This window comes from Dromaius novaehollandiae, chromosome 19 (genome assembly GCF_036370855.1).
Source record: "Dromaius novaehollandiae isolate bDroNov1 chromosome 19, bDroNov1.hap1, whole genome shotgun sequence".
NCBI classification, from domain to species: Eukaryota; Metazoa; Chordata; class Aves; order Casuariiformes; family Dromaiidae; genus Dromaius; species Dromaius novaehollandiae.
Window position 1 is genome coordinate 8,157,900 of NC_088116.1, and position 22,745 is coordinate 8,180,644.

The 22,745-nt window shown below is 47.0% G+C and overlaps 3 protein-coding genes across 4 annotated transcripts; 2 read left to right on the plus strand and 1 right to left on the minus strand.

Annotated features, from left to right (window-relative positions):
• Positions 1–421: 421 nt before the first annotated feature.
• Positions 422–2,534, plus strand: POLR2J (RNA polymerase II subunit J). The gene is made up of 4 exons (XM_026107216.2): positions 422–579; positions 813–902; positions 1,087–1,261; positions 2,003–2,534. The coding sequence occupies exons 1-4, from the start codon at positions 527–529 to the stop codon at positions 2,036–2,038; spliced, it is 354 nt and encodes a 117-aa protein (XP_025963001.1). The 5' UTR covers positions 422–526; the 3' UTR covers positions 2,039–2,534.
• Positions 2,440–19,735, minus strand: LRWD1 (leucine rich repeats and WD repeat domain containing 1). 2 transcript variants are annotated; one of them, XM_064523386.1, is made up of 16 exons: positions 19,604–19,735; positions 17,432–17,575; positions 14,981–15,215; positions 13,808–13,927; positions 12,040–12,192; positions 10,885–11,025; positions 9,902–10,243; positions 9,140–9,266; positions 8,783–8,892; positions 8,105–8,312; positions 6,408–6,480; positions 6,172–6,312; positions 5,257–5,354; positions 4,787–4,948; positions 3,819–3,943; positions 2,440–2,815 (listed from the first exon to the last, which is right to left on the minus strand). In XM_064523386.1, exons 2-16 carry the CDS (start codon positions 17,509–17,511, stop codon positions 2,675–2,677), a joined length of 2,256 nt encoding a protein of 751 aa, XP_064379456.1. In that variant the 5' UTR covers positions 17,512–17,575; positions 19,604–19,735; the 3' UTR covers positions 2,440–2,674. The 2 variants fall into 2 exon arrangements, with proteins under 2 accessions (XP_064379456.1, XP_064379457.1); XM_064523387.1 differs by having other exon boundaries at positions 17,432–17,578; positions 19,604–19,731.
• Positions 19,687–22,017, plus strand: ALKBH4 (alkB homolog 4, lysine demethylase). The gene is made up of 3 exons (XM_064523388.1): positions 19,687–19,819; positions 20,648–20,845; positions 21,308–22,017. The coding sequence occupies exons 1-3, from the start codon at positions 19,715–19,717 to the stop codon at positions 21,944–21,946; spliced, it is 942 nt and encodes a 313-aa protein (XP_064379458.1). The 5' UTR covers positions 19,687–19,714; the 3' UTR covers positions 21,947–22,017.
• Positions 22,018–22,745: the final 728 nt, after the last annotated feature.

Below are 22,745 nucleotides of genomic sequence, written 5' to 3' on the forward strand. Positions count from 1 at the left end.
TGGTGGGGCGCTGGGGTGGCGCTGGGGGCTCTGTGGATGATGACATCACTGGTGACATCACCAGTGGCAGCACTAGTGGCCGCGGTGGTTGTGGCAGCGTGGCTGGTGGCACCAGCGGTGACATCACTGGCGGCAGCAGCAGGGCAGTGCCACCCGCACTGATGGGGCCGTGCTGGTGACGTCACTGGTGACGTCACTGGTGACATCGCTGACGGCTCAGCCGGCGCCGCCGTGGGGCAGCGCTGTGGGGGTCCCCATCGCAGCGGGGGCACCGCTGGGGTCCTGATGGCGCTGCTCCGGCGGGCAGCGCTGCGCCGGCATCGCCGGTGGCACCCCGGCCCCGGTGCTGACGTCACCCTTGGTGCTGCCGCCGTCGTCGCCGGGGCTGCGCGGAGCCCTCCGGGCCGCGGGAGGCGCTGGCGGCGCCGCCCACCAGGAGGCGGGGCCGCCGGAAGCGGGAGCCGGCGGCGGGCGGAAGTGACGCGCTGGGCGCCGTGGCAACAGCGGGGCGAACGGCGGCGGCGGGATGAACGCGCCTCCGGCCTTCGAGTCCTTCCTGCTCTTCGAGGGCGAGAAGAAGTGAGCGGCGGCGGCGAGAGGGGGACTCGGGCCACGCCGGGGGGGGCGGCTCCGCGGAGGGAAGCCCGGGAGGGGGAGGCGAAGGGGAACCCGGGGGCCCGCGGCTTGGCCCGGGCCCGAGCGGCTCCGCGTTGCGGCGGCGGCGGCTTTTTGCCGGGGGCGGGGGAACGGAGCGGGACACGCTCCCTGCGGTGGTGGTGACACGTACGCGTCCGTGCGTGTGTGTGTCACAGGATCACCATCAACAAGGACACGAAGGTGCCCAACGCCTGTCTCTTCACCATCAACAAGGAGGACCACACGCTGGGCAACATCATCAAATCGTGAGTGGGCCGCGGCCCCCGGGGCGGGGGGGTGTAGGACATCGGGGAGGGCAGCCTGAGACGCTCGTGGCGCCCAGTGTGGAAGGGAGCTACCGCAGCCAAGTCGGGGTTGTGGCGGTTTTAGAGGGTGGTCGGAGAAAAGCTGTCTGTGCAGCGGCATTGCTCACTGCTGCTTCCCTTGCAGGCAGTTACTGAAAGACCCGCAGGTGTTATTTGCAGGCTACAAAGTGCCGCACCCGCTGGAACACAAAATCATCATCCGTGTTCAGACCACACCTGACTACAGCCCCCAGGAAGCTTTCACCAATGCCATCACAGATTTGATCAGTGAACTCTCCCTCCTGGAGGAGAGGTTCAGGGTAAGTTTGTTAATTTATCTGTTTTTTAAAGTTCACGTGCTTGAAAGTTGAGCAGAAGGGCTAATACATTAGAACTGCTGTGATCTTATGGCAATGAATTTGTCTAAGCCAAACGCAATGTGTGATAACACAAACAGCTCCTGTCAGGGATGGTGAAGGCTGGCTGCTCTTATGGGCATAGCCTCTGGCATACCCTATAGGAGTTATGTGTGTGCTTTGTCTTCCCTAGTTGGCCAGTATTGGCTTTCTCATGGTCTTACTAGTGTGAAAACTAGTTTCTCATTCTTTCAACTCTCCCCCGCCCCCCCTCCCCAAACTCCTACATAGGTCAGCGGTTTTTTTGTTTGTTTGTTTGTTTTTTGGGGGAGGTTTTTTTGGACCTTCTTTGGTTAATTCTGCTCTACTGTACAATCTTAATTTTTAGCTCCAGATTTTTTTTTGAGACTTAATCTAGCTGAAAACTATGTCAGACAAAATGCTTTGACTAACTTCGTATATGTGTAATATTCTTTGATATGCTCTTAAAAGGTAACAGTGCACCAGAAATTCTTTTATAAGTATGTTTTGATTTTACTTTAAATATTATTTGGGGGGGGGGCAGAGATTTCCATTGTGCCTTCAGCACTGTTGTTTCACAGTTGTTTTTGTGGTTCATGGGAGACTGATGGTATCTGTTTAAAATAACTTCTTCCATCTTGGTTATACTTTTTGTCATAGTGTCTGTATTTTTTTGTTTTACAGGTTGCCATCAAAGACAAACAAGAAGGAATCGAATAAAATTATCATGTTTGGAATGGACTGTAATTCTGATATAGAGGGATATGGCTAGTAGTTGAGTGCTTTATTTAAACCTTCCTTTGTGGCAAAGATTTTCTACTTGTCCCACTTGTTTTTTAATTTTTGACAGCAGCTACAATAGTTTGGGGCTTTTTGGACCATATAGGCAACCTGACAAGAGGATAAAAGTCTTGTTTGATTTGATGGAGAATTCCTTAAAATCACTTTTACTTTTCTAACGGGAACCATAAGGCAAATACTTGTACGAGGCTGCTGACAGGTGTTTGTGTTAGCCCTAGTGACTGTGCTTCCAACATCAGAAGTTACTGAGTGATAAGGGAAGATGAACTCTCCTAGTTCCTACATTTTTTTTTTCTCCAAAAAGTCTATGCACTGCCAACTGAACTGGTATTTTGTTTTATTAAGTGTAATTTCTATAAAACAAATGCACAAATTTTGAAAACTTACAGTAAAAGAAACTGGATGTTTACAATGACTTGATGAGTTGTAACAAACTCCTCCCTTTTTTTCTTGCATGATAATAGCTGGTCTAGAAAATTTCTTGGTTACATGGGTAACAGTCACTAATACTGCACTATTTCAAAGCACGGGAATGAAACTTTCTGTTACAAGTAACTATGACTTCTTCCAAATGGCTGTTATGTTCACACTAGTTAAAGCAACAAGGTAAGTGAAGGTTGGGTCTGTTATCACATTGTTTATTAGGACTTCAGTCAGCTGCTCCCCGTTTGCTCGAAGCTCTGGCCACTTGAGAATCTAGGAAGAGAACACAGTTCGTTTGTGTAGAAAAGGAACAGTGTTGTGTCTGTAACTTGGAGGATACTAACTACTGTAAGTCCTGGTTTGACAACTGGGTTGTTGTGGAACCTGCTTCCAGAGCAGTGCTATATCCCTACCAACCCGGGCTCCCATTTCTCATGGCAGGACATGCACCTTTATGATAGTCTTACATAGACCTGGGTCTCTCATCTCCTTTTCAAAAGGACTAGGGTTTAATGCAGAAGGATTTCATCTGAAAGGCAAAATTAAAAGCAGCTAGCCCTCACTCCTGTAAGAACTGACTGTTGATTTGGGCAGTACTCCTGCAAAAAAAAGAAAATTGAGGAATGCTAGATCACATCATACCTATATCTAATTATAGGTCAAGACCATGTTCCGGAGTAAGAGTCTTTGTGAAAGTAACTTTATGTTACTGTTCTTTGAATGCCTTCATCATGCAGAGGAATACTACATGCCTAAGACAGGACTGTCTCCAGAGGCCAGGGAAGGACTAAGCAAAAGAGTGGCAAAAGCACATCAAAGCAGCCAGCCCTGTTCTCTGTGCAAGTCTGCCCGCAAACAGCTCTTGAGGTCACCCTCCCCTCGGCAAGTCAGTGAATCAGTATCTGCACACGGGTTAACTGGGTGCAGAAATGACATCTCCTTGTAAGGATGTCACTTTAACCAGCAGTTTTATTATAAAGGGCCATTTTGCTGGGAAGACTTGTCAGGCTGCAGAATGCAAGAGTAAACAGGCTTGCTTTACAGCTCCTTGTTCCTTTCAGAATTGTGTTTCTCTGAGTTTTGAAAGATGGCCTTGGTCACACTCTGGAAAGATTGCTTTTAAAGGAACAAGTCAAAGGTGAATGTTAGAGAAAACAATAGCCCAATTCTGGTGTGAGGCTGCTTAAGAAACTCAGGCCAGGTGGCACCTGTCTGGGCAGCTGCACAGGGGAGAAAGAGAGGCCAGTTCAGTCTCAAAGGGGAAAATGAGACCTACCTGTGTGGGAGGGATTCTCTTGTCTGAGCGTTTTCCCTTTGCAGTACTCCATGCTGTGGTGTAGGTTGAGAGGTTGTACATCCACACACTTCCCTTCTCATCACCACAGAACACATACTCCTTTGCTGTAAGAGCAAAAGAAGAAGCTGGAAAACTACCGTGAAACTGAGAGTGCATTTCTCTTTAAAGTAAAGCCCAAGACAGCGCTGTAAGATCGTAGGAGAGGATGTCACATTTCAACAAAATTCTTTCTAGCACAAAAAAAACCTTAAGTTAATTAGCCTTGAATTGAAACTCAATTTTGTTAGGTAAGTATTTTATTCTAGTAAAGAAAAGCTAGTGATAAATGTTTTGGGGAATCTCTTCTGACTTTTAGACTTTCCAAGGCTGAAACCAATGAGTTGGCTTTGGAAAGCGGACATCAGATGATGTTTGTTCATTCTCTGTTCATCTGAGAGGCCAGTTGCCTTCTGTGTGGAACTCTTACCGGGTCTTTTAGATATATAGTAATATGGTTCTAGGAAAGCTGTATCACCAACCCATGTTCTCTGTATGCCTTAAAGACCGTACAAGGAAGACGATGTTGGCACTGTACAGTCAGTCAGTGTAACACTGTAAGCTGGAACTGTTCCCCCTTCTGTGGGAAATGGTATGCCTGCATTTATACAGTCCTGAACCCAAGCCCTGCTAATACAGCTGCAGAGCTCCCAAGTAGCTGCTGCTGTGCTGTACTGGAGCGTGCAGTGCTGAGTCCAGGACTCCTGCCGCTCATAGGGAGGGCGACTGGAGGCTGTCCCTCAGCATGGCAATGAAATCCAGGCCTGTCTTTGACTACAGGATCCTCCAATATGTGACAGGGGAGGGAAAAGGAATTCTGCTTCATTTAGAACTGTTAAAATAAGTCTTGACAATCATTGCTGTAGCGAGTGGTACAGCCTCAGCTTGCGCAGAGGAGCAGTGCTGCCTACCTGGGCAGGTGCTGAGCGTCAGGTAAGACATGTCGGTCGTGGACCACTCGAGCTCAGCTAGAATAACTGCAGATACCGTTCGCTGACACGCTTTCCCCTTTCCGTCAAAAGACCGACTCCAGCTCCATAAGTATATGCAACCTGGTTTAGAGCTCTTGGAAACTATGGATGAGAAAGACAAGAGATGCCATGTCAGCTGCTGCTAATGCCCCAGAACAAAGGCTAGCATTGGGTTCAGGTGTTCTGTCCTGTCTGTGATAGCAGTAGCAACCCTTACACCCTCCTATGCCTTGTTGCAGCATAATCTGAGGCTGCAGAGAGGATTATCCATCCCGTGTTTATGTTCCTAACCTACAGGAGCGGTCACAACCCCATGCAGCAGCCCCTCTGCTCAGCACACTGGCTTCAGCCTTCCTTGCTCTTAGATGCCCAGTTCTTTTTGTGGATCTGAGTATTGTGTTTATACTCACCTACGACGTCGTCATTCAAAAATGCCAAACCGTCAACCCTGTGAGAAGTTGTCATGTCCCCCTCATCATCAGGAAACTGGAATAAGGCTTCAAAAGGCCTGGAGAGAAGAGAGGAAGGGTGAAATACTACCCAAGGCCTGAAGAGGCACCAAGATTTTAGTGGCACAGCCTAATGATAACTGCACTGAAAGGACACATAACCCAGGAAATGAAACTCTGTATTATCGACTCTCTTGCCAAACTGAGCAGATGAATGCCCAATTCAGCTTGCTTATCCTTTCCACTAGCTGGGTTAGTTAATATAGCAAGACAACCTCTCCCCCACATTTGCTTAAGGGATTGCTCTTTTACTTTACTTTATCTATTTTTGTAGGCATCAGGATTACGATCTGTCAGCACAGCATGACTTCACTTGCTCCTTTCTTGTAATATTTTTATGGTGCCTAGAATTGGACGTGCTATTCTAGCATAGCTGTGGCAACTCTGCCACTGTACACTGTACTGTGTAGTGCCAGTTTCCTGCATTATCTCACATACCAGAACTAGGGTATGTGCTACTGTAAGAGGAACTTGGTCCACAAATGAACACTCCCTTCAAGACACATTTAAGATGATAGCCCCTTTAGTTTTAGGATATTACATTATACCTATTTCAGCCTTCCTTCAAGTAAGTCTGCAAGGCTGGAGCATCAAATGAGTTTTAATAAAAGCAGGGCTTCTAATTTTGAGCATACCTTTCGCACTATGCTAGTATTACCATGCCACTACAGCAGGCAAAAGCATGTTCTAAGTTTGGTAGGACATGCTGATTTCCTTGAGCAGACCTCGAACTGAAGTGAAGTCACTCCTAGGATTAGCTGCTTGTCTCTTCTTGTTATGGAACATGAATGTATGTCCCCAGCTTTCGCTTCTCACCTGCTTTTCTGCTCCTTATCCAGTTTTATATTCCAGGTAAAGCAGCCATCTTCACAGCCAGCCAGCAGGTACTGATCAGGGCAGGTGGGGACCAGGGCAATCCGTAAGGGAATAGAGAGGGCTTCCAGCACCAGCAGCTGGCTAACAACAGAAAAAAAATAAAAACAGTTAAGTGGTGCTGCAAAGTGACAGTTACAGGCTCCTGGACTGGCCACATCCGGTTTTTGAACCTTTACCTTGCTTTGAAATTGTAGTCACAGTCTGGAATCCCAATATCCCAGAGTGCAATTCGCTTGTCATAGGATGCAGCTGTGGGGCACAGAAGAGAAGCAGGTAGTGGCACCACTGCCCATCTGGCTCTTTTTGTGCCAGTTGGAAATTCTACCTGTGTCACAGGCTGTAATACGCTAAGCCTGTGGCATCAGAGAGCGCATTAAAACACAGCAGCAGTCACAGAGGCTCCTGTCTCAACAACACTTCACAGACGTTGTCAGACATGCACATTCAGTAATTTGCATTATTTTTTCTGTGTACACTTAGAGAAGCGGACAAAAGGAACGTTTCTTCCTGGAGTCCATTACTAAGCTGTGGTTTCACAAGGTCATTAACTAGTGCCAACTCGATCTCATTCATTTGTCTCTGATCGTTCATTTGTCCTAGTGAAATCTAAATTGCCATTTCCAACCCCTACTTCTTATGCACACGCCGCTTTATTCCACATAGCCACGTCTTACTGTGTTCACACCTACAGCAACTCCTATGGGGAAGTTAGGCTCTGATCTAAAGAGCGAAATATTTTTCATGTCTTTTTCCCCAAGCTGCTATACTGACAGTAAAAACAACCTCGGAGCAACCTGGATTCTAATCATATCGCATCCCTCAAACTCAAGAGTAAATAGGTTATTGTCCAGTCCCCAAACAGGCATGTAACAACTGTCAATTTGTTATAATAAATTTATCTGTGCAAATAAATGAACCTTGCCGTGCAACCCCAAGGGCACCATCAAGATTGTAAACCCTTCTCAAGTGAGTGTTATATATGGATGTGCCATCAACCTCCTGACGGCTCTAGGCTCCTACTTCCTACATTCTTGAGCTTACTCTTGAAAAGCATCCACTATGATGTCTTCATTTAAAAAAAAAAAAATCCATTCTTAACGGTTCGCATAACACTGCAGTTACTCCAGGATGTTGGTAATTCCAGGCAAAAGAAACAATGTGCTGTGGGGTGAAGGTGTGGTCAGAATGGCTCCGTAACAGCTTACTTTACAGGCATGACAATGCAGCTGCAATTTGTAATACAATGGTTCATTTCCCAGCAGTCCTTAAACCTCAATCTCTGTGGGCCCTACTGTGGCAAAGCTCTCTTCTACCTCAGGATCTGAATAAACACTTCTGATAAGGCACAGGACTCAAAGATTTTCATTTATAAAAAGCAACTGAGCACACAGTTTTGATCACTGGAAAAAATGAAATCCAACAGCCCGTTATACGCTGCCTTGCTCCCGTTGCCGTGCCTCACGAGAGCCCTGCCAGCTGACCACTCGCTGCCGGGCAGCTCTGCCTATCATTCTTTTTACCCATCCCTGCGGAACCGATCTGCTGCTGGGCTTGTTTATGGCTAATGCGTGACAGCCACCCTGAGAGCTGACATGCCAGGGAGGTATTGAGCAAGAAACAGGCGCTGCCACACCTCAGCTAAAGTGCCAGACCTTGTGGCTGAAACAATTTGTACCTTGTGTAGATTAATGCAGTAGGAGATGTACGTGACTCACTCTGTAATGCTTGTCCATGCTCTTTGTATGCATGGTCCCTGTAAGTATCCACTTACCGATACCTGCTTGCACACTGATGACAATTCCCCCTATTAAGGAAGCCCAGCCTTTTCTGTATTAGTCACCAAAACTAAAGAGATTCTGAACTAGAGACTTACTGAAGAGGCGAGTTTCGTGAGTTGGGCTGAAGCAGAGAGTAGCAATGGGCTTTTTATGAGCCTTTATCTCTCCATAGCAGAAGTCAGCCGCCACGTGAATCAGTTTGACAATCCCTCTCCTTCCAGCAGCTGCCAAGATATTATGAGTTTTCTTCCGACTGTCGCTGATTACCATTGTGAGAGTTGTCCATGCAACACTGAAAAACTCCTAGGATAGTAAAGAAACCAAGAATAGCATGAAAGAGAACAGTCAGCAGGATGGCTGCTAAGTCAGAGATAAGACAACCATCAGGAGAATTATTCATGTGAAAAGACATGACTATTCAAGCCAGGGCACTGAATCTCAAAACAATCCTCAAAAGAACACAAACTATCAAAACAGACTGCTGTCAGACATTCTTGGCAGCCTGGATACATGTGCATACACCTGTGTGAGGAAAACAGAGGTGGACTAATCTTTTAAACTAACAAAAACAAAGCAGGCTAAAAGGATAAGGGAGAAATGTTTACCATCTATCTTTACCATCTATCTTCATCCTCTTAAGACCTGCCCACACTATCACTTGAAACCCTCTTTCAGAACTGTTTATGATATATTATGATGTTTATGTCTATGCATATATTATAATGTATTGTGCTATTTCCACCTAATGTTTACTGCTCCCATTTGCAACCTACCTCTGTAGGCACCTTGTACTTTTTCAGCACCATCCCAGTCTCACAATCAATCAGACAAACAGACTCTCCTCCACAGGTTGCCACAGTTCTAGAGGAGCTCACAACAGGATCTGAAAGACAAAAAAGAAGAGGTGATAAATTCCCAGGTTAGTGGATAACACATGAAGACTGCAGCTTATCACTGCCTGGTGCTTTCCCAGCCTCCTGTTTTCAAAGTCAAAGAGGCATGTTCGCAAGTCTCTTCCTGACAATGAAAACTACAGCTTAAAGCAGGAGCACGGGTCTAGCACATGGAGTCTGGTGGGATTCCAGAGCCAGGGGCTTCGGGGAATCCTGCAAACTGCTTTAAGAACTCACCTTTCCTGGATCCAGAGTCTAGCAACGGCTCGAAGACACAGGACCAGAGCTGCGTTTTAAAATCCTCACGGCTGTTGCCTTTACTGTGACACTGAAGAAAATGCAATGGCTCTGCACTGACATCCTCCTACAATAAACCATCTCCATTTAGAAAATTCATTCCCTCGACAGTGGTTTGTGTGAAAGGCATGCCTGTGACTGCCTCAACAGACCCCTCTTCTGAACACAGCAATCTGAGTTAAACTGAAGTGTTCTTCAGCCCTTCTGAAGGGACAGGATACAGAGCACAGGAGAGACTGAGGTGCCATCAATGCTCAAGACTCCTAAACCAGCAAGGAACTGTTTAGAGAAGATGTGCCCAGCAGACCCCAGCAGTGAACCCCATCTCCTGCTGCAGAGGACTGTGAAAACCCTCTAGATTCCCACTGATCTGAGCTGAGGGGGAAACACCTTCCCCCGTGCAGCATCTGTTTGACCTGAGAGCAAGTCATGCCAGTCCCATTTCTAAGAACAGGCTTTCAGTGCACCACCTCAGAGCGCTGGTCCATCCATCCCCTGCAGAGTTCACTGTCTCCAGGGGGGGCCTTCCCTCATGCCTCTGAGAGAGATTTAAAACAAAAAAACAAAACAAAAACCGTAACTCACAATATATCTGGCCAGTCATGAGCTCCAAGATACGTAGAGCTCTGCTGAAATCTGAATGTGGCTCCTCCCACTAGACCAAGGGGCCAAAAGCCGTTCCCGGGGGGCTGACGGACGTACCTTGCCCTTGAAGTTCTTTACTGGGGTCAAGCTAACAACCCCATTGTCCTGCTCCTGGCTTTTTTGTTCCGCTGTCAGCTGGCTGGATCTTCTGCTGCTTTGCCCCTTGGGAAACTGCTCTCCATTCCTATGTGTCCCTTCAGCTCCCTTGTCAGGGGTTGCCTCTTTGGCTTGCTGGTTCGATGCTCTCGGTTTATCAGGAGCTGGGTCATCCGGTAAGTGAGTGGACTTCCTGGGATTAAGCGCAGCCTCCTCTTCGGTGTTTGCCTGGGACTTGGACCTCTTGTTTCCAGCGCTTGGTGTTGAATGATTTCTTTTCCTCTTGCTGGGGGTTAGTGTGACCTATAACAGATGCTGTCAGTTTCTGCAGAAGGTCTCTACCTTCCCAAAGATGTGTAGATGGTTTGGAAGTCAGAGATATTCTTTATTCAAATGTAAGTGCCCTCCCATGGTTACAGATTGAGTTCCAAAAAATCACAAGCAAACCAGAGCTGCAGATTTCCTAGAGGCAGAAGCTAATAAAAATCACATAGGCAGCCTGATTTGGAACCGAATTCCCTTGCCCCAGTTATTTGTGATTTACATATGATATGGAAAAGCAAATCTGTCCCCCAGACCAAAGAGGCTCAAAATGCAGCCATTTCAAAGAGACCAAGCACCATCATGTTCTAGCCATGTCAGCCCAGTTCTCTCATTAAAAATATCCTTCACCAAAGGAGGGGTGGCATGAGTAGGACTATGCCCACAAAATCTTTTCGGTCTCCTATGAGAATGGAAGCTCTCTCTTCTTGGATAGCAACCAAACTTTCTCATTGCTGAGGCTTCAATCTGGCCATAAAAAATGAGCCCCAGCTGTTGAATGTAGGCTGGAGCCCAAGACTGCCCACAGGGTTACCAAAGAATCATAAATGTAAACTGACAAGTGCTACTGAATTTGTACAAAATAAAAAGAAAGTTTTAATTTAACTGGAAAAAACACCTACCTCACCAATGTCCTCCGCAACTTCCCTGGGGCTTTCTGTACTTTCTTCCTCATTCTCATCGACCTCTTCCTCTGGTTTGGGATTTGTATTTTCTTCCAGACTCAATGAGGACGCCAGAAACTCTTCTGCAATCATTTTCACCTTAGAAGCAAATACATGCATATGTACAAAAAGACAGAAAACAACGGCAGCCAAGCGCTGGTGTGTAATGACAAGGGACACTTCACTGAGTTTTTAGTATCTGCTTCCACTATTCTATGTGAATTTCCCAACTGATGTAAGAGACCTCAGCTGACAGACCAAAGCCTACTGACAGAGCTAAGCGGAGAGGTTCCTCGTGCTGTCCCTATACAATGTGCCTCACTCAAAGGGTCTCAAAGGATCATGATTCAGACGCTGGAGTTCAGACATATTCAGACTGCAGCTCCTGTTATCACTGTACGCAGAAAGGGACAGATGTGAAGAGTAAGGCTGTGCCTTGGGAAAGTACATGCACATTAACAGTGACAAGGGAGCTCAGTGAAATCACTGATCATACTGAAACACAGCAAAGATTGGTGTATCAGTGCCATGTCCCCTCTGATCAACCACGCAGAACACCTGGATGCTGCAGATGGCTCAGGGCAGACCAGCATGTGAGGATCTGCCTGACTTTACACTGTAAATGAGTGATTACAGTGACTCCTGTAGATGACCACCGCTCTGCAGTGCATCAGATAGTAAAGTAACAGCCTGCTGGACTGGACTTTTCACCTCCGCATATGGCATCAGTGGTGGTTTCTGTTGCTGACCATGTCTATGTTACATGAGCCAAGAAGTCTACTCTATCATGGAGGCTAAAGGCTGCTGTTAGTTACTTGACATTTGCAAACAATTAAGTACTAAAGATACTATAGTCATGCTAATTACTCTAAGTATCATCATTGCTTATAAATTAAAAACCAATGTTCAGTAATAGTCATTGCAACTTGGCGTGCATTTACTCCTAGTGCTTCTGTAACTGCTCTACAAACTATCAGGGAAAATCAGAAGTGATACCACACCTTTGTAAGACTCCCTGAATGCAAATCCATAGAGCATTTTAATCAATCTGCTCAAAATCAGGCTGCAGAGTCCTTGCTTCAGCAACAGGAAGGTGAGTGAAGTGTGACCTACCCGCCAGCGGGTGAATTCGCTGAGTGAGCTGGGTCCATATACTACATTCGTTTCTACTGACTTCAGGAATTTTTTCTTGATGGACTTCACGTGCTCAGCTGTATACTTCTCAGGAAGTTGGTCACGGAAGAATTTTTCCCAGTGAGCAGTAACCTAGGCAGAATGACTGGGTTTATTCAACAAAATATGGCCAAAACCACAGAAGAAAAGCACAAAAGTTTTTGTAAAAGCATTTAAGAAGTTGCCAACCCTGAGGCTTCATAATCTACATAATGACATTGCTTCCATTTATTCGGTCGCTGTTCAAACCACTAATCCAGCTAACGAGACACCCAATCCCTCTGAACCAAGCTTAAGCTAGTGTGGCTAAACAGATACTGTCAACACAAATCCAGAGCAATGCCTGAATTCATGCCTCTGAAGTCACAGCAAGAGGTCTTCAGAAGTCTTGCGCTGTGCCCTACTGAAAGGGAGTACCAGACAGGCATGGGACAATGCAGATGTTTGGGTTTTCTTTTAGTCCAAGTGTGTGCATGAGCAGGGCAAGTGCACACTCCCTCACCATTTAGAAATAGACACCTTGACTCCAAAAGGCTTTTAAACTATGGGTGCAATCATGCAGACACTCACCTATCAGCACGATTTCCCATCTGAGGGTTTCTGGTGGCTAATATCACATCCGCAAGTTTTTGGGCCCAATATGCATTCAACATTTTACATACAGACACAGCAATAAGAATTGGGCAACCAGATACATAACAATAACATTGGGAAAGGTATCTGGGGCAGGCACCTGCACAAACTGAACAGGACACAGAAACACGCTGCATCTCATAACTGACTCCAGCAGCCACCCACGCCCAGTCGCCTGGAGGATGAGAGGCTGAGCAGCCCTCACCAAGACCTTTGCAGTACAAGGTACTACACAGCTGATGCTTAGCATAAGAAGTCATCGCATTCTTCACCATCTGATCTCTCCACTACTGCTACTTGGAATGAATTAACAAGATCAGCTAACTAGAATATAAATGGTAAGAGCAATACTGTACAAAATACCCTGTTCATAATGGAATAATGTTTGTGCTCAAGATCACAACATGTGAGCAGGGAGAATCTGTCAGGAGATAAACTAAGGTGTAGGTAAAGAGTGAAAGTAGAGCTCCAAACATGCACAGCCAAAGAACAAAGAGCAAATCCTTGTTTCTGGTGTATGCTGACGAAAGCAAGATTATCCTAAGTCTGGTTTTGTGCTCCCCATTTCTGGGGCCAGGACAGTAACATAAATTAGATGGAGGTGTGTACGCAGCTGTTATGTCAGCATCTGGTTTCTCTCATTTACGAATGCCTATGGGAATGTCCCAGAAAAGCGGAGGTCCAGATGCACACCTTGTCAGCCCCGCTCCTGTGCAGGGCTCAAGGCAAATCCTTTGCTATGCAAGAATCCTCTGGCTGTCAGTTCCTGCCAGCTTTGCAGCCCTGGTACACAAACACAGCCAGCACAGTAGCACTGAGGAAACCCAGAAACAGGCCTCACACTGACTGAAACTGAAAGCAGCAGTTAGCCACACAGAACAGGAAAAATAAATGCAAGTGGTGAGCAGAAAAAGTAGTAATGAGGCATTTATTAGGTGGCCCATACTGTGGGCTGTGCTCAGATCATATCAGCATGTTCAATGCCTATCTGCAACTCTGTCATTAAGCTGAACAATGCATTGTATGTAGTTATTTGTCAGGCATCCACACATGACAAAAATATCACAAATCTTACCTTGCTGGTGAGCTTACGACTATTGACATGCCTTACATGATTAGCCAGTTTGGTTATATCTTTGCCATTGAGTAGCCGGAGATTTTGCAAAAGAAACATCACTTTATAGTCATCATTGGGCTGGAAAGAGATGATACTAGAGTTATGAAAATTGTACACATGCTACTTGCTTTAACTACGTATATGTATTCTTTATTGAAATATAACCAAGAAGGACCAGAATGTATTTACTTAGGAAAGGACACTTCATAAAATCCTCTCAGGATTTAAAACTCAAATATCATCTGTTACTTGTAAATTAACATTTTCCTAGAAGCTGGGATCTTTACCTCTGCAGACATAAACCCTACCTCACACTTATGCAGTACTAACATCCAACACAAGGTGGTGGCGGTGTAACTAGGCTGACCTGCTCCTGCCTGAGTGCAACGTGGGGTATTCCGTTCTCATCTTCTTACTTTGAGCACCTAACACAGAGGAAGGCCTGCCCTGTGTAAAGTAAGTGAATACCAGCAGGGTTTTTTTGGCCGGTTAAGTTTTAACGCAGACCAGTTCCCCAACCCAGTTCACCATGCAGCCACACAGATGCTTGTGCCAGCATACAACAGTGAACAGCATCTGCGGACAGCAGTAGTGGCTTATGCCAGCCAAAGCACATATAAAATTAGTTCCAGATGCCTACACTGAGAGCCTCAGGCCCCCATACAGAGAGCAGACAAGTTGGAAAACCTAAATTAGAATAATCTCCAAGTTTAACCCTTCAGCAGAAGACCAAGTCTGCTCTTCCAGAGCTGGGACAGGCAGAAGCACTAGGTGAAAAAAAAATGAACATGCAGAGGAGGACCTTTCTACACAGTCGTTACTGCATATCACACCACTAAAGTTTTATACAAGTACGAAGGTAAGGCACTCTGCTTGAGAAGCTACCCAAGACCCTGGCCTGGAGAATGGGGAGATTCATGACATGTGGGTTTTAATCTCTCAGCAGTTTTCGGCAAGTCACCAATTTGTGCCACAATTTCACAATCTGCAAAAGGGGAATGAAAAGACTAACTAGTTTCTGAGATGTCCTAACACGTGGTGGTGAAGTGTAATGCATAAGAACTAAGCATAATTGCTATTTATTTCTTGCTCTATTTAACACTTAGCATGTAAGGATGGGAAGTAACTCACTGTCAAATACACATTGTTCTCATAGGTTAGCTCCTCAAGCAGGGGGAACTGTTTCAGAGCAGTTACATCTTCCAGTTGGTTGTTGTTGCAGTTTAGGACACGCAGATCAGGCAGGGTTAGACTGTTGGGAAATTTATCCAACAAGTTATCAGAGAGATCGAGTTTCTGCAGGTGCCTCAGACGGGAAAACAGCCGTGGGTCTAAGTCTCCAGTCTTCAACTGCAGCTTGGATAGGCTGAAAAGAATAAGAGAACGTGAACTGTCTGCAGTTTGTTCAAAAAACAGGTGCTGAACTTCACTGGATACAAGGTCCCACCTTGTGGCACTTCTCAGTTTAGCACAGCTCACGGGGTAAATCTGACCAAAGCCCACCCCTTTTTTTTTTTTTTTTGTCTGCATCATTCTGAACTTCAGACACACATATTCGGAGAAGATGCTGTGTCTGGGATAACAAACACAGCCAGAGATTAAAGTTTACTAAATTACTTGACGTACAATTAATCTGAAATTGAGATAAATTTCCTATGGATAACAAAGCTGGTTCTGAGCAGTGAATCACTAGAAAAGAAAAGTTCTTGTTCCTAGAAAAATCTATTATGCCTCCAGGAATTTTGATACATTTTTCTTTTGCAACATAAATTCAACAAAATAAGCTGTGGCAATATGAGACAACACTTCTTCCACTAGACCATCAATCTATCCTGTCCACAGAATCCACTAGATTCACTATTTACCTCATTTATGTAAACTACAGTGTCACAACTGGTATAAGCAAAGACTACGCTGCTTCCAAACAGGCCAGTCCTATTCTCCCCCTTACTTTATGCTGGCATTTGCATTCACACAGCTTTGTGGAAAGTTCAATCATTTTGTTGATCTGGCTCAAAATTTCTTTATTTCTGCATCAGGAGTAAGTTCAGGCCAAAGGCAAACTAGCTTCCCAAAACATGCAGCTGTTTTCTAAGAACTGACTTCAAAAAAAAAAAGTGTTGTTTATATTTATCTTACAGCAAATTTGGCTGCAAAACCTTTCACTGGTAAGTATGGAAATATACCTAAAATTCACAATGCTGCCACCAAAACAGGAACATTCTGTCCTGGAAGAGGAAAATGTAAAATACTCATGAGGGGAAAAAAATATACTCTCTCATGAGAAGTTGAAAATTATGTATTATAAGCATGAGGGTCATTTAGATCTGTCTAGAATGGGCTCCAAAGGGCCCTTCAGGCTCCAGCTGGGTTCCAGAGGGAACATCCAGGCCTGAGAGTTAAGGTCTCTTGAGGATGTAAGCCTGAATTTCTTTATAAACAGAATCTCTATCCACTATGATTAGCAAAAGAAGGCCTTCTAAATGCAAATGAATTGTGAATAATGAGCAAGATCATTTCTCATTCACTGGTCAATTCAGAAGCCTAACTAGTTGATCAAAGCACATAAGAAAGGTTGATTGCAATTCAGCTGGCTGCAAGGCTGACTGTGACTACTGTGTCATTTTGATTTCAAACATGAACCATTTAGAATTGGGATAGGACAAAGTTTGGGAGAAACTCAACACAATGTATCCCAAATGGACCTTTCAGAAATATTACCCTTCAGAATCATGGTATTAAGCTGAAGGGGAAAAGCTATACTCTAGAACTTCACTAGTTTAAAGACCTCGATATCACTTTGTCACCCAGATTACTGCAACATGCACTCTTCAGCTAAACTTTTGAATTTCTCTCTAAAAACAAGCATTTTATCATAAGACAAAAAGAAAAAAAAATGACTTCAAAGTATGAAAAACATAACTCTTGCATCAGCAACAAAATTAGCAAAGGCACCAGCCAGAATTCAGCTAGTTTAGTCATTCAGATTGACAAGTTCTGGAATAACAAAATTCCACTGTATTAAACATTTGGAAAGATATTTATTTTCAGTGACCACAATTAAGGATCTGGGCAACCAAACTGTTTTTAGAGGTTTCTGTATGTGTCATAGTTTATTCTCCTGCTATGCAATGCTTGTATAATCATATTCTAGGTATTAGACTTAGAGCAGATGGAAACTGAAGGAAGGAGAAAGGAGGGAAAATAATGCCAAAAACATTTATAAAACCCTCTAAAATCCACACCAGCAGTGATTTTCCTATTCACATTAAGCAACTGCTATCAAAGACAGAGGTGAAGTGGGGCCAGTAAAGTACCTCTCAGGATGAGGAAACCAGATTCTAGCCTTAAGCAGTTTTATAGAAAGAAGGTGGCATATACAGAATATATATGGTGAAGAGAGGTGGTAACTGCTGCTAGTTCAAGCAACGCTCACCAGTCCTGCATTGAGCATGCCATCTCCTATTCCGTGTTTTTTAATGGCCTCTCTTACTTCAGCAGAAGTACTTAAGAAAACAAAGACAAAAAGGATTGCCCATGTTGAATGCAGCTGGAATTTTCCATGGGCCTGTTTGCACTTACTTCAGCGTCTCGATCTTTCGCAGCCTAGTAGATCTTGGAACCGCTCTTTCCAAAAGAAGCTCTGTAGTAATTTTTGACATTTTTAATCTCCACCCCTCTTCTGAATTCACAAATCTGCCAGCTGTAAGATCTCTTCTTGCAATCCTGCTGGTGAAACAAACAGGAATGAGTGGAAGTCCTTTGAAACTGACTCCAAAAGGGAAAAAAATTACCAGCTTGTAGCTACTGCTTTTGCTGCTGTGTTTGAAGTAGCCCTTTTTTACGTGGTTGAAATGAAGCTATCAGGGATCATTATTAAACTGGCCATACTCTCCCAATAAGCTGCCCCAAACTGTCTCCAAAACACTGATGATACCTCTGGTGCCTACTAAAGTGCAAGGCTTACTGCCAATAACACTGTCGGCAGGGTGAAGGCACTCCGGATTAGGGACAGTCTTTCAGGTACCAGCTTGTACCTCTCCTGAACAAGAGGGTTCTGGTCCAAGAAGCCCGCATACTTCCAAATAAACAGCAACTGTATGATTAAATACACCGGTGCAGATGTCCTCCTCTGAAAGTAGTGTCACACATCACTGACTAGCCTGACCAGATGGACAGACTCTTGGTTGACAACCCCTAAACTCCCTAAAGTTTTGCAAAACTGGGTTAATTACCATACATGTAAACACCCACTACTTGGTAACATCATTTCCGCTCCAAGGAAAGAAAAAACTAACAACATTCTGTATGTTCAGGGAATTAACAGCAGATGTTTTCAGGCATCGCTGTGGACAGGACGGTGCATGTGTGCACAGACTCGCTGTGACATTTACAGTAACGCCGACAGAGCCAGCATAGCTGCACAAACCACTGGATCACATCTTGCCACTCTTTCCAACAAAGATGCCAAGAGAAGGAAATACAGGAGGGAAGAGCTCCAAGCCAGGCGCACAACCAGCTTTTTGTGTTCGTCTCATTGCTGCCTAATCACCACTCCCCTGAATCATTAAGGACATGCAAGAAGCTAAGCAGCCCTTAGTCCTGCGTTTAGCGCTGCAATCCGCCTACAACATCTGGACCATTGTGTCTGAGGAGCGCTGGGGCATTGTTTCCTTAACTTTTGCAGCCAGGGACAATCTTTCCTTTAAGGCACACCCCGTGCTTTTAGATCTGAATGGAGGGTGTTGAGCCTGGAAACACTTTGAGCAGCTACGTGATCCTGCAAGCGACAGAGCTGACACTGAGGTCAACCCCCGGCGCTTCCCTGTTGACCTGATCAGCCTCACCGCAGCCGAGTATCTGCAGGAAAAACTTGACAGAAACGGTTGTGGGTGGCGTTGTCACCCTCCTCTGGGCCACACGGACGCCCCGGGCAAACCGATAAGGCCCCTAACGCCGGGCAGGTTACGGGCAACGCTACGACGGGACGTGGCCACATCGCGACAGAGCCGCGGGCCGCGCTGGGCGAGTCGGGTTACACCGCAGCGGGGCTTCGCGAGCAACGCGAGGCAGCTCCGCGGGGACCGGCACCAACCGCGGCGGCTGCGCGCTCCTGCCCCGTCCTGCCGCCTCCCCGCAGGCGGCACCGGCGCCGGGGCAACCGCAGGGCCCGGCGGAGGGCAACGGGCGCCCCGAGCTCCCGCACGCCGGGGTGGCCGCGAACCCGCCGCACCCGCCGGCGCAGGGCGTCACCGCCGCTGAGGCCGAAGGCAGGTGTGCGACGGGCCGCAGCCGCCTCGCCCGGCCCCCTGGGGCGGCCGGTTCCGCCCCGCGCGGCGGCTCCAGCCCGGGGACGGCTGCGAGGGCCGGATCGCCCGGCGGCGCCTCAGCGGCCGCAGAGAGCGCGCCCGCGGCGCCCGGGCCCGCCGGGGCGGCTCCTGTGTCGGGCCCTGCCGGGCCGGGGGCGCCGCGCCTGGCGGTGCCCCGGCCGCTCCCCGCCGCCCCCGCGGTGAGGCGGGACCCCGCCGCGGCGGTGAGGCGCCCCGCGGGGGAGGGCGCGGGACTACGGCTCCCAGGAGCCCCCGCGGCGCGCCCGGGCCCTGCATCGCGGCTCGCCGCCGCGCGGCCTGCTGGGAAAGCGAGTCCGCACCTCAGCCCACCCCGCCGGCCGCGCGGCCTGCACGCAGCCCGCCCGCCCCGCCGCCGCCTCGGCCTCCCCCGCGCGCGCCGCCCGCCTCCCGCCGGCTCCCTCACCTGGAAGCGGGCCGGGCCGCGGCGGGGCTGCGCGAGGAGGGGGAAGGAGGGAGGAGAAGGGGCGGGAGGGGAGGGGGGGGGGAAGCAGTGTCCTCGGCGCAGCCGGTGGGGATGGAGGCGGCGGCCGGCGGCGGCGAAGGGCCGGGCTGCGGCTGCAAGGGGATCCGCTCCTGCCTGCTCTGCGAGGGGCCCGCGCAGGCCGCTCCGCCCCCGCAGGTACCGGGGAGGGGGCGGCGGGGCGGGGCCAGCGGCGCCGGGGGGCGGGGCTGGGCGGGCGCGTGGCGAGGGGGCGCCCGCCATGTTGCCCTGGGGGGCGGCGGGGCCGGGGGCGGTGCCACGGCGGTCGAGGGGGATCCCGCGGCGGCCCCGGGCGGCAGCACCGGAGCCCCAGTCCCGGGCACCGCGGCCAAGCGCCGCCTCGGGCCCGGGGCGCCCCAGGCAGGGACAGAGCGGCGCCGGGGGCACGAGGCCGGGCCGCTGCCTGCACTCCAGGCTGTTTTACCTCCACAGCGGGCGTTTTTGAGGAGAATCCACCCTCTGGCTTCGTCTGAATTATGGCAGCAGCCTCGAAGGGCAAAAAAAAAAAAAAATTAAAAAAATAAAATCGTCCTTGACATCCATGTGTTAAGAAAAGACCGGTTCTCTACAGCTTAACTTTTTGGCCTTGGTGATTTTTTTAATCAACTTCCTCATTCAACATTTAGTGGTATGAGGAGCCGTCTCTCCCCGCTGGGCCTGAGAAATAGCAACCATTAATCTTAGCATTTGGCACCAAGGATCATCTGTCCTTCCCAGTCTTTGCAGCATAAAGATATTACTAGGAAAGAAAATTAGCTGCAAGCATAGGGGTGCCCAAGCTGTAAAAAAAGGAGGGAAGAGTTGTTCCCAAAAGGAAGCTGTAATATTGCTCGTGGCTGGAAGTCTTGTGCCTACAGTTAACATGCTGCCACATCAAGGTTGCAGGAATAAATAAATCATAGAAATACCTTATCTTGGCAAGTTCCTCCCCCTACCCCTTTTTTATCTCCACTGTTATTTCCACAGGGAGAAGATAATTTCACTTACTGTCCAGCAACAGGCCTAGCTGCTGGAAATGAGCACTCAGAGTTTGCTGGCTGGGCCTTTCCATTTCCAGGGGTGTTTTTGACAGAGGAGTTCATTAGTGAAGATGAGGAATCTGAGATAGTTGAACTGATGGATCAAGATGACTGGAAACCCTCACAGTCTGGCCGAAAGAAACAGGTTTGACTTTAGAAGTGCATTTGTCCTCTGGAAAAGGAGAGCTGTCTCTACAGTTAAGACCTCAAACATTTACATGTTTCACTAAATGCTTTCTTTTGAAAACCTTTCCTGGAATCAATTGCAAGAATTGTAATTAAAATCAACTTCTTGCAAAAGTGTCTTTATGTTAATTACAATGAATAGCATCTGCTGGTGCATGTGCAGGCATTAGAAATCATACAATATCAGAGTGAGATAAGTGTTTTTCTTGCTTTACAGATGAGAAGTCTAAACCAAAGAGATTAATGCAACTTGACTGAGTGATTTTGTAAACTGGTGACCACGTCATTGGAAGAGATGAGAGCAGAACTCTCTTTTAAAAAGTCTTGACCATCATCACTGTAGAGGTCACCACCTCTCCAGAAAGACTTGTCCTTAAGATTTTTCCTTAACACTATCTTTTCCCCTTTTCTTTTCCAACAGGACTATGGACCCAAAGTGAACTTTAAGAAGCAGAGGCTGAAAGCTGGTAGCTTTATCGGTTTGCCAAGTTTTAGTAAAAAGATTGTGACACAAATGAAAGACTACTCTGTGCTAGACGGTTTCTTACCTGTTGAACAATGTAATCTGGACTACATTCCAGAAAGAGGTTCTGCCATCGACCCACATTTTGATGACTGGTGGCTTTGGGGAGAGCGTTTAGTTAGCTTAAACTTGCTCTCAAAAACCGTGCTGTCCATGTCTTGCGATTCTGAGGACAGCATCCAATTATTTCCCTCTTTCAGTAAAGAAAAGGAATTAAGTCCCTCTGGATCTCTTGCACAGACGTCAGCATGCAAAAATTCAGGCAAACAGAGAATTAGCTGCACTTCATCTCCAAGGCTTGTTCCAAGTAAAGAAGTGACTGTTGCCATTCACTTACCCAGAAGGTCCCTGGTGGTACTGTATGGTGACGCACGATACAAGTGGAAACACGCGATTTACCGCAAGCATATAGAGCATCGCCGAATCTGTGTCACGTTCAGGGAGCTGTCTGCAGAGTTCAGCGCTGGAGGAAGGCACGAGGAACTGGGTAAAGAACTGCTAGGAATAGCTCTTTCATTTCAAGGAAGACCAGTATGATCACAAAGGAAGCTGGAAGTGCATTTTGTTAGGATATTTGAAAAATAAAGTATAGAATTTTTACAACTTGATTTATTTCTGAAGTATGTGTAAGGAACCAGGTGTGTACAGACATAAGGTCAATCAAATAGAAATTTAACAAATAGGAAGGTGAAAGGAAAGGTTGTTTGTTTCTTTGAAGACTCTCACAGGCAACGGTAGCTCTTAGGCCTAAGAGTCAAAAACTAGCTGTGGTATTCATTAGCTATATTGTAACCAAATGCAAAAAGCAAACAGTCCATTTTAAAATACTTCAGTGAAACCAAGAAAGAAATTTAGGATCATTAAACTGATCTGAGTAAAACATCCCTTGGCATTGACTCAACCCAAGCCCTGGAGCAGGTTTTAACCTTTCTTGGCCCATACTCAGTTCTGTCATACTGCCTTTAGAGCTGCACTGTGCCTTAGGGACACAACTATATTCTCACCCACTTCAGATAACTCCTTTAGAGATCAGTCCTTCAGGGGAGGAGGGTAAGCAAGCATCTCTCCACAGATAATACAACACACAGAACTAATTAAACTAATTATCCTTTGCTGAAGATTCATGCTGTAACAGTGAGGATTACTCATAAATAGCATGTGACCTATATCTGCTGGGACCAAAGAGCAGCATTTGCAGAGGGCCAGCGCAGATGCTTTTGCAGAGAGACAGCTCGGACAGGTCATTTGTCATCTCTGAACCCTGCTGCCAACTCTCAGTAGCAAGAGCCTGATTTTAAGAATAAGCTGGGAGACAGACTGCAGCTCTGGGGGCTAT

Excerpts from the sequence above, each read along its gene's own strand:
- POLR2J (XM_026107216.2), top strand. The coding sequence starts at position 527 with ATGAACGCGCCTCCGGCCTTCGAGTCCTTCCTGCTCTTCGAGGGCGAG. Across the intron at positions 580-812 it reads CTCTTCGAGGGCGAGAAGAA|GATCACCATCAACAAGGACA; the intron begins GTGAGCGGCGGC and ends TGTGTGTCACAG. Across the intron at positions 1,262-2,002 it reads TCCTGGAGGAGAGGTTCAGG|GTTGCCATCAAAGACAAACA; the intron begins GTAAGTTTGTTA and ends TTTGTTTTACAG.
- LRWD1 (XM_064523386.1), bottom strand. The coding sequence starts at position 17,511 with ATGTCAAAAATTACTACAGAGCTTCTTTTGGAAAGAGCGGTTCCAAGA. Across the intron at positions 3,944-4,786 it reads GACGCTCAGCACCTGCCCAG|CAAAGGAGTATGTGTTCTGT; the intron begins GTAGGCAGCACT and ends TTGCTCTTACAG. Across the intron at positions 2,816-3,818 it reads AGAGAATCCCTCCCACACAG|ATTCTCAAGTGGCCAGAGCT; the intron begins GTAGGTCTCATT and ends TTCTCTTCCTAG.
- ALKBH4 (XM_064523388.1), top strand. The coding sequence starts at position 19,715 with ATGGAGGCGGCGGCCGGCGGCGGCGAAGGGCCGGGCTGCGGCTGCAAG. Across the intron at positions 19,820-20,647 it reads AGGCCGCTCCGCCCCCGCAG|GGAGAAGATAATTTCACTTA; the intron begins GTACCGGGGAGG and ends TTATTTCCACAG. Across the intron at positions 20,846-21,307 it reads AGTCTGGCCGAAAGAAACAG|GACTATGGACCCAAAGTGAA; the intron begins GTTTGACTTTAG and ends CTTTTCCAACAG.